Here is a 10,360-nt window from a genome sequence, read left to right on the forward strand (position 1 = left end):
TCTCAATTCTACAGAAAGTAGCTCATTGCTGTACTTATTAGTTGATGACAGAAACCCCACAGGGATCACAGAAACGTTCCTTTTCAAAGACTTTTGTCAGCTGTATGAGGAAGTCTGCGAGGAAGTCTGCCGTTGCTGTTTGACAGTAGCGAAACAAGACCGGCAGCTAGCTACATCACCTCTTAATTAGCATCAGCCATCACAGTGCCATTCACACAAAAGACTGGTGGAGGACTGGAGGTGGGAGAGAGAGAGAACGATCCACACTTTACCCAGGTGACGACTGACGAGGGACTCGGAGGGAGGTGACTGCAGCTTTACTACATTGCAGACACATGGAGGAGAGCAACACACACTCTCCATAGCCTATTGGATCTGATAAGGCAGGAAAGTGTTAATAGAATCTGGCAACACTGTCCACAGGCCCCCATTCCCCACAGTCTGTCAAAATACTTATCATCACACTTGGGGTGAAGGCCCTGGCTGGCTGTTGTGGGTTGGAGGTATAATGCAGGTATGATCCCATTCAATCTCCAATCCCTTATCTCCGTGTAATGTTTTGGAAACACTACATCAACACTTTCTATGATGATCTGCTGTTTGTTTGGGCTAGGGAAAGGGGTCTCACGCTGTATTTGTAGCATAGCTCAATTCATTCCTAGGACTGTTGCAATATACAAAACAAAAGCACTGACCTAGACAGCGCTGAATAAAACGGCGGTCAGTGAGTCAGTGTGGATTGTGTTGGGGGTTGTTGTTGCCCTTAGAAGGCTGTTTTCACAGGGAGCAGTCCCCCATTGATAATTCACAGCAAACAGAGAGAGGGAAAGATCAGGAGGGTGTCAGAGCAAACTCCTCAGAGACGATTCTAAATGTCAACAGAAAGCTACTGAGACCTGGCCTTAGATATGGAGATGCTGCTATGAAAGAGAGGAGGCACAGAGCTGTTAGCTTCCTCTCCTCAGCTGTTGTTGCCAATGCTAAAGTAGATAATAGTGTGGTGACATTTAGGCCTACAGACCTACTTGATGTAAAAACTAGGCCTAGGCTACAATCTACTTATCCTGTCCCTTGTTGCAGTTAGAAGTCTTGAAATACATGACTCACTGTGTCTTTCATTCCCAAAGAGAGAGTAAAGTTATCTTAAACAAGGGAATGCTGTGTTCTTCGTGTTAACTATTTTCAATCTGTGGTTGTTATCACAATGTTAGATCAGTCAAGGCCAGAGACAAAGGATGCCTTGATACACAGTCGACTGACTCCCCCGGCTTGGAGCATGTGCTTTCAGTCGTATGCAAGCCTTTCTAAATATGTCTTAACAAAAGACAAAAGGAGATGCTTATATTCCAAGAAATCTGTGCAGAGAAAACTAATGTCAAACTATGTCATACAAAAGCTTAGAGAGAAAGGGAGCGTGCAGGAAGAAGGGAGACATAGCGTTGTATCCTTGAGCGATGAATGTACAGAACATTCTCATTTGTGGCATGAATGTTGTAGGAACAGTGGGCCCCAGTAGAAGCTGATGTTCATGGCAGTCTGCCGTCTGAACTCTGTGCTCTTGGAGGGCTGGGGAGAAACCCAAGCAGCACGTGGCTCAGCACCCCTTCCCTTGCCTAAGATGGCTGCCACAGCCTGGTGTAAACAAGCCTGGGAATGAAAGATATCCATTTCTCCAGTCTCCAGCCTGCATGCCAGGGACTGCAGGGGCTGTACTAGCCCAGAGTTTTCAACATGAGAGAAAAATTACTGACAGCTCTAAAACCATGAGGAGGAAATGCTGCACTGAGCTATAAGGAGTATAATAGGACTAAGTTCAACCAGGATGGAGAGAAACAGATAAAATCTGAAAGGGCTATCATCTGCTACTACAGAGGAGAAAGCAGCTGACCTTGTTGTCAGTGTCTAGTTCTCCAAAAACAACACCCCTCTATTTGTGCCCCACTTAACAGGGGGACCCCTCTATGCTTTGGCGGGAAACTTCAGAAAGGCTGCACTAGGCTTCTTCTCCAGGGGGGAGGGCATTGGAATGCTAATGTTTTGGAATTCTTTGAGAAACCAAAACTTCTTGCACACAAAGGGTATCAGCACTGGAAACCAGAGGCATTTTTTTTAATGAGTACTAGAAACTATTCTGCCAACCAAGTTAAAACATTAATTTGATGAGAGGAACATTTTGACAGACATTTATACACATACACACATTAGATTCAAATACAATTATACTAGTGCAAACAATACATATATTATTGAATACACAAAATATGTTTTTTTAAGTATGATGTTCCAGATCAGCCGTCAAAGGTGATAAACACAAAGACAATCCGCATTTAAACATCAATTTTTTTTGTCCAGCTAATGATCAAAACAAGTGAGTGAAGAGACAAGACACACCCTAAAACGAGATCACAATAAAACAACCTCAGCATTTCCTTTTCTGAGAAATAAAACGGGAGGACGAAGGAGAAAAAAAAAGTGGGAATGAAAAAGGGCAAAGGGCAAATCAATTCCTGGCTGCGCTTCGGCTTGAGGCTGTGCTTCTGCAGAACGGAGTGGAAGGTGGGAGGGAGATACACATCGGCAGCTAGCAGCAGCTCATTCGCCAGAGAGGAATGTTTGAGATTGCATACATTATTATCTGTTAAGGGGGCCCAGGGCTGTGGAAGATAGTGCTGACATCACCGTCTATAAAAGGCTGTGCTTTGAAAGACACTGGGAGGGAAAACAAAATGGGAATAACCCTTTCCTCACACACACAAGCGCATACACTTCCCTAAAAACAGCAAGCTCGAGTCTTGACCAGATGAAAGTATTTTCCTTGTTTCTAGGAGAATAAAGGGAGGTGGGATTTCAATGCGGACCTATGATGTTTGTGCATTTCTAAACAATCTGCAATATGTAACATATACTTTGATAATATGCACCGAATACATACATACATACATGCATGGCATGGACATTGTTTTGTTGCTATTCGGGTAATGTAGAATTACCTCAACTAATGCAAGGTTACAAAAGCAAGCAGGATTATATTCGATGCAAAAAAAAATAATAATATTGAATCGGGGCACGACGCAAGTTAACCAAAAATAGAGAGAATCTGTGTAAGGAGAAAACATTGTCAGTCCAGCACACGCAGGGTTAACCTCCAGTCTGCCGTCTCTATCCATCCATCCCACCCTCCCTCCCTTTGTGTCCGCAGCACATTCCTGAATAAATGATGTTTTGAACAAGGCGGGTAACCCATGGCAACAGTAGAGCAGCACGGTGGCACTGCAGAGTCTGAGTAACCTTTGGAAAGGCAGTTTCTTTATCCACTGGAAACTTCTCCTGACTGGGGAGGAAGGGAAAAGGAGGGCAGGGGGGACTGAGGCTGGCTTCCCTGGCTGGCCAACAGAAGGAAAACAGACTGCAGTGATTTGAGAATGTAAGCTGAAACAGTCAACTCTAAAAGCCTGGCCACTCCAGACTGGGTCTGTTTGAGGAGAGAAATGGGGTTTGAATGATATTTCAACAAGGTGATGGAAGGAAATATTCATTATCAACGAACCCAGTGACTTTCCTAAGGCCTATTTAGTGATTTACTGTTATGAGCAGTTATACTTATTTTCTCTGGAGGTAAATGTGTCACAAGAGGTGCTGGAATGGACTGATTAACTGGTAATGTAGGGCTTTAACACAAAATCCCCATTAACCTAATTTTTTTAAAGACAAAACCTACATTCTACAATACCGAAAAACATTTAAAAATTAATAAAGGATGGTCCCTAAAATATACCTTGGTCAAGGCATCAGAGATATCAGCCAAGCACTTAAGCGTAGGCTACATAGATCATTGGGTGAATGTGGAACAAAGAGGTTTGTCTGTGGTACCAGCAGGACCTCTCGCTTGGCCTCCCCTCTAGGCTTAGCCTATGTAATGGAGCAGAAACTCCCTGCCATTCCATCCCTCCCTCGCACTGCAGACCCCATCAACACCAGCATAACTGCCAGCCACTCCCCATGACACTGCAAATGCTTTGCTCGCACTAACAGCCACGGACTGACATTTACAACGCTCATATTTTCAATCATGTATTTGATCCGATTAGATATGTGATTAGTGCAATTCTTATAAGTTGCAAAGGGAGAGTATATACAAAACACTAATAAAAATGCATTAAGAAAATGTGGTCCTTTTTCCTTACACATCTTTTCAACAGACAACCTATAGCATTGGGTCGGCCACAGGCGAGTTATTTTATTTGGCCTTCCCAAAGTTTTTAGGATTTTAGTTTTTGGTCAAAAAATACTGTAAAATCACCATGAATTCAGCAAAAAAAGTGCTTAATTTAGGAAATCTGTTCCCAAGTAACAAATGTGATCGTGTCTCAATGTAATTAAGGTATGAAATTATTGTATTTGAAAATAACAGTCTCTTTTGGGTTTAGTTGTGGTCAATTTGCAGTGTACAAATTATTATAAAAAATTGTCCCGCGGCTGAATCTAGTTGCCTACCCCTGACTTATAGAATGTGTTTATCAACTAAACGGATTCCTTGATTTCATGCAACATATCAGCTATTCTATACACAATCTAGCATTTAGTTCGTTACCTCAGGTAATTAAGAGGTCTAATAGAGAGAAAAGAAGACAGAGTTGTGTTACAGCCAGAATGAAGGCAGTGGTGGTGAGACGTGTGTGTGTGTGAGGCTGCATTTGAATGTAATGGTTGAGGAGTCTGGTGAATTCTAAACAGGTTGAGAAAGAGAGGGAGAGAGAGCCCTCCCTGATCTCTCCTTAGCATGCACACTGCAACCTGAAACCCAAATGAGTGTTGAGACAGCCAAGGGCACCTTAACCATTGAAGTGCTGTTCTGTTTTAGCATGACAATAGAGACATGCTACGTCCCAAACCAGGTGCTTTGTTGCCTCACAGCACCTGGGATAGATAGACCATCGGAGACGAAGCACTGCAATGCACCATTAGATGGGTAGCTACAATTCAACGCCTCAATCCTAGCCTACGGTTTCTATAAGCCTGTTTGTTTTGGGGGTATGTGCATGTTGGTAAATAGAGATATCGTTTTGCATATACTATAGTCAGACAATACCATCCGGGAGAAAAGATTGAGTGACAAAATGAGTGTGAGATTGTGACATTTGTTTATAAATCACACTTGAAGAAAGGGCGGGGGAGTGTGGGGTTGTCGCTTACTCACTCAGACAGCTGCTTTCCCTATTGCAGTTTGAACTGATGAGCCAATTTGTGTGAACAAAATGTCAGAAACTCAACATTTTACCAACCCGGTCTTCCTCTGGCGTTCAACCAATTATTTTGACCATATAGTAGTATTCCCCAGGCAGTAAAAACCCTACTTTGAAACAGGGACAGAAACCAGGATACAGAGTATCTATAAATAACTATGGCAGTTGGTCGGAGCAGGAGCTATGCTTAGAAGACAGGAGTCTCTGAGGAAAAGTCATTCTCACCTCTCTCTATAGAACATAAAAGAACCATCTCATAACCCACCTAGGAGCAGGGATGGCCCATGATACTGAACAACGAATGCCACCTCCAATAATCAGAGACCCCATCTAAAACACAGACAATGTCAGCCCAACGTTTAGGCTGTTTAGGCCTGGGATACATCTGGGCAGCTGCTTTCATAGCGCCAGTCAAATACTTATCAATGGGCATCTCAAAGCTCCTCTTCTCTATTACCAGTAAGCCTTTAATGTACATCTGCTGTTGCTCTTGGGAAAATAATACTGGTTTGTGTCATGTTTCCAGGACATACATAGTAGCCATTGTCTCGGTCTCTTCCTCAAGCTCACATATTGAAGGCTCCAGTTGAGCCTGGTTGGTATTTATGGGGTTATCTGAGCCATGTGGCACTGGAAACCATGCTGCCTGCCTGCTGCAGACCGTGTGTCAATGTGTACATATGACCATTTGTCTCAGTAACCCAGAGCAGAGCTAGACGATTAGGCTTGACTCGCAGCTACATAACAGGCATGCATCAACTGTGCTCTCTCTCTCTATATATATATATATATATATTTTTTTTTTTCACTGGCCAATGGGACAGTGAGGAACTGTGTCACATGACCAGCCTGCCTGCTGCATTGTAAACGAGGAGGTATACTCAGGCATGTGCAAGCATTTTCACACAGACACACACACCCACAGCATAAACATGGAGAAATCGTAGTACTGCTTGAACATGCACCAATCCTATAATCATCAGCAAGATGAGCCGTCCTCAGTGAGAAGCATGCCATAAGAGCTGACTGTTATAAGCACAAGGAGGAGAGGAGAGCAACTTGACATTCCAATGCCAACTTGTTGAGGACTCTTTTTGTTGTCTTGTTGAGAAGCACAGCTGTTCAAATTGGGGGCCCATCCAATGCAAGTAAACAATTTGCCAATCAGATAGATGCAACTAAAGCAGCCTAACCAACAGACAGATACAGTAGAAATGGGAAACAAACACTGATTCACATGCATTTAAAATAGCTCTGGATTAACGAGTTTGCTGAATGACTAGAATGTAAGGTAATGTTACTTTGACATATTGAAAGAGGGGATGATGAATACGCATGGCACCATCTGATCTCTATACATTTGAGTCCAACGTTAATTTGGCTTTGCAGTAAGGTGTGTGTGTGTGTAATAAAACACATTTGAATATGAAATAAATGACTTTTGAACCAGATCTTAATGTCAAGGTTGTCATCTCCAATTACAGCATATCTTATGTTGGATAACATTGTAAATTGTTATAATGCTATGGTTGAGCAATATACATGGACAAAAAATATATATATTTGTTATACCTCAGTGACCCAGCTATTGTAACAGTCTAAACTTGTTAAATAAACTGACATTTCACCAAGGGTTAATATCAATGGAATTTATTACAATTTACTCAGCTCCAAGGCACGTTACAAGTCTTCTGTTACTACAGAAATGTATAAACAAACAGTTTACGTTAATGTACAGCTTTTTGCTCTACCTTTTTAAGCATCCGTGCATCATCAAAGCGAACGGGAAGAGAAATGAATAACACGTAGTAAAATATTTTCCATCACAAGAAGAAGAGATATTTGCTGTAAAGAAAACATCGAAAATGAAAATATTAAATAAACGAAAAAAAGTCCCCAGAATGATTTGTACCCAATATAGGAATTAGGGCACATTTTCAAAAAATCTAACCTGTTATTGGATATTTACTATGAGTAGTTTCATTTTACATTGGGAGTTTAAACTGGCCTTTTTATAAATGAGAGAAGTGCATGAGTTCAACGGGAAAAAACGGCAGCAGTGATTACAAAGTGAAAGTGCTTTGACTCGTCACTGCCATCCAAATACAACACTAATACCCGTCAAAACACCCTCCATAGAATTAGGTGACATCACATACTGTACTGTTCCGTTGCTTCAAAGACAGAAATATGAGAAGGGGGGACGTCTCTCTACATCAACTATTTTTGTACGTTTTGAGTATTCACATGTGTATACTGTATATATTGGACTAAAATGCACGTTTCTATGAGAGGCCATAAGACACATCTATGGGTCCCTCTCCTTTTTTACCTTAACGTCCCCAGCTAATATTGTTGCTATCTCACCTTGCATGAACGCCCAAGGCACATTAGAACCTACCAGGGGGCACTTTTCTCCGCTAGGACAATACACCTCGCCAGTTGCTCCCTGCGCTTTGATGCTCTCTCGAGAACAAGGGAAACAGAATTTATGGTTGGGAACTGACGGACACTGAACGAAATGGGTATCCTCTAAACGTTCGTGGCAAATGGTACAACACAGAGGTCCGTTGTTTGCCATGGGCGAATCTGGAATGTTTTGCGCGTGGACCTGATCCATGCCAGAATGCGCATTGGACTGGGAGGGACCCCCGGATAGATTGAGCTCTCCGTTACGGGAAGCCAAACGCCTCTGCCCCGAAACAGAGGCGGGCGAGACCGGGCTGCTGCTGTTATGCCTGGTGGATGTGGTGGAGTGAACGGAGTTGTTGTCCTTCGGAGAGTGCGCATTTCCCAACGTGTCCGCGACAGACATGAGCGCGGCCATTGGAGACTGTCCATTCTGGGGCGTTGATTCAGGGGGCGTAGCGCGACTTGAGTGAACAGAATGGCCAGGGCCGAGCGGCGGGGGTGCCCCGTGTGAAGCACCGAATGATCCGGATGCCATCGTCAGTTTTAACGCCTCGCTCTGGCTGGCCATCCACTGCTGCCTCTGTTGTTCTTGTTCAGATAGTTTCAGCGCGCTCTCTGCAGAGTCAGGTTCTGGGGAGGCTTTACGCTTACGCACGCCAGTCCTCGGTGCACTCGCAGATGGCAGGGCACGAGGGATGTTGACCAAAGCAGTGGGCAGCAATGGGTAGCTGGCATCGATGTAGGGCTGTGGCAACATTTCAACACCCAGCCCCTCTTTAAAGAATCGGACCGACTCGGGCAACAAATCACCCAGGAGTCGCCAGTCCCCAGAACCATGCTTTTTCTCATACTCCAAATATTTAAAACCCGAGGAGAGCCCTCTGCCAAAGTCCTTCATGCAGTCCTGATACATTTGTTTGGCCACCCCCGATGCGCTGGAAAATACATTACCAGATCCACTTGGGTACTCGATAAATATTTTCAATTCATAGTCCATTCCAGGCTTTGACACTGCATCGAAAGCAAACACCCTGCCCACGAGTGAATGATCCTTTTTAAATCTCACATCAAATGGGGAGCTGTTGGAAAGAGTAAGCAAAGTGTCCCTTACTATTTTGGGCTTGTTTGCCCAGTCTTCGTTTCTGTTTCTTAAACTTTCACTGAGCTCAGCCAAAGCCTCCGCATTACGCTGTTTCTCTTTCAGATCTCTCTCTTGGTCAGTGCTTGACACAGAACCTGGTCGTTTACCTTGTTCTGACATGGACAAAGAGGGTCCCACAATAGATGGAGGGGGGCGGCTGGACAGGCTATGCGAGGCAATGGCTGTTGCCGAGGAGGGTCCATTCAACATGGTCTGTGGGAGAAGGTTGGGTGGGACATTCATTTGTCCTGGGACCGCAACGAGACCATGGCTCCGACGGGAGTTCGGGCTCTGTCGGTTCAATTCTGGGGGACCATCGTCCGGTTTTGGGAACCCATTTGGACCGCTCATTCCATTGGGAAGTCTGCTGGCATGGGCGCCAATACTGGAGTAGTCAAAGCGAGGTCTCTCTGCGTTCAGAGTGTAGCGGTCCATTCCTGACTGTTGTTGTTTAGATGGTCCGTCCACATGGTTGATTTGCACTGTCTCCTTGGCTGATATTGCAGCCTGGGTTTTGACTGTGGGCGGCGGTGGTGGACCGGGGGATCTCCCCTCTTGGAAACCATGAGCACGTTTGAGGTGGCGTGCAGTTTCGATAACAAACTCGATCCGATCTGCACCTTCATAATTCACACAACCCCTGCACACTGCCTCCGTAAAATCCCAAATCATAGCCCACGGCATACGGGGTAAATCGCACAGGTAACATGACTGTCTCCGAGATAAAGATACGTGTGCAGAAGACATGTTGAATGTCCCTTGGCCTGGTCCTTTTCCCCCCAGATTAATTGTTTGCAATTCTTCTTTTCAGTCCGTGAATTTGCCCCAAAAAAGGAACCCTCTTCTTTTCCTACTCCTCTTCTGATGCCAGTAACGAGCAGTGATCGGTTGTAGGACTGAAATGTGCTTTACGCGCGTCTCACATCCTGACTTGGTTTGTGATTTGGAATTTTGATTGTGCCTCCACGTCTCCTCTCCCCAGTTTGGAATGCCACCTGGCTGGAGCAGTGACGTAAGCACCACGTTCCGCAGTTCATTTAAAAAAAATACATGCCACTTGTTGCTTTCCTTGCTTTCCTAACACGCAAAGCTCAAACCACTCCCTCCTAATCTTCTGAATGGACTGGGAGCTAGCAACACGAACGCACGATGCTGACCAAATTACATAAAGCAGAATATGGGTTTCTACAACACTGGCATTTGAATGTATTTTACTACTGGAAAATTATGTGTCAATATTATATTAGATGTCATTAATATACAATTCACTATTATTAAATACACATGTATTCTGTTTCAAAGAGGCTACTTTTGCTTATGTCAGCAAAACGAAACCTTCAATAGGATAAAGCAATTTATGATTATGAAACAATTCAATTTGTTATGCGTTGTGTTTGTTTTTCGCAATGCAGGAGCAGCAAAAAAAACAACATTCTCTTACTAAAACCACTCTTTGTATCGAGCAAAAAACCTGGTTAAAAGGAAAACGCCTGGCTGTAGTCTACCGTTATGTAATGGAGCAAAAGCCTTTAATATACCTTTATCTAGTTAATTTCTGATCAAA

The 10,360-nt window shown here is 43.8% G+C and overlaps 1 protein-coding gene across 1 annotated transcript; it reads right to left on the minus strand.

Moving 5' to 3' along the window:
• Positions 1–6,877: 6,877 nt before the first annotated feature.
• On the minus strand, positions 6,878–9,916 carry LOC121544696 (probable E3 ubiquitin-protein ligase IRF2BPL). Its single transcript, XM_041854769.2, has one exon. The coding sequence runs from the start codon at positions 9,541–9,543 to the stop codon at positions 7,552–7,554; it is 1,992 nt and encodes a 663-aa protein (XP_041710703.1). The 5' UTR covers positions 9,544–9,916; the 3' UTR covers positions 6,878–7,551.
• Between the last annotated feature and the right edge of the window lie 444 nt (positions 9,917–10,360).

This window comes from Coregonus clupeaformis, chromosome 29, assembly GCF_020615455.1.
Source record: "Coregonus clupeaformis isolate EN_2021a chromosome 29, ASM2061545v1, whole genome shotgun sequence".
Taxonomy (NCBI): Eukaryota; Metazoa; Chordata; class Actinopteri; order Salmoniformes; family Salmonidae; genus Coregonus; species Coregonus clupeaformis.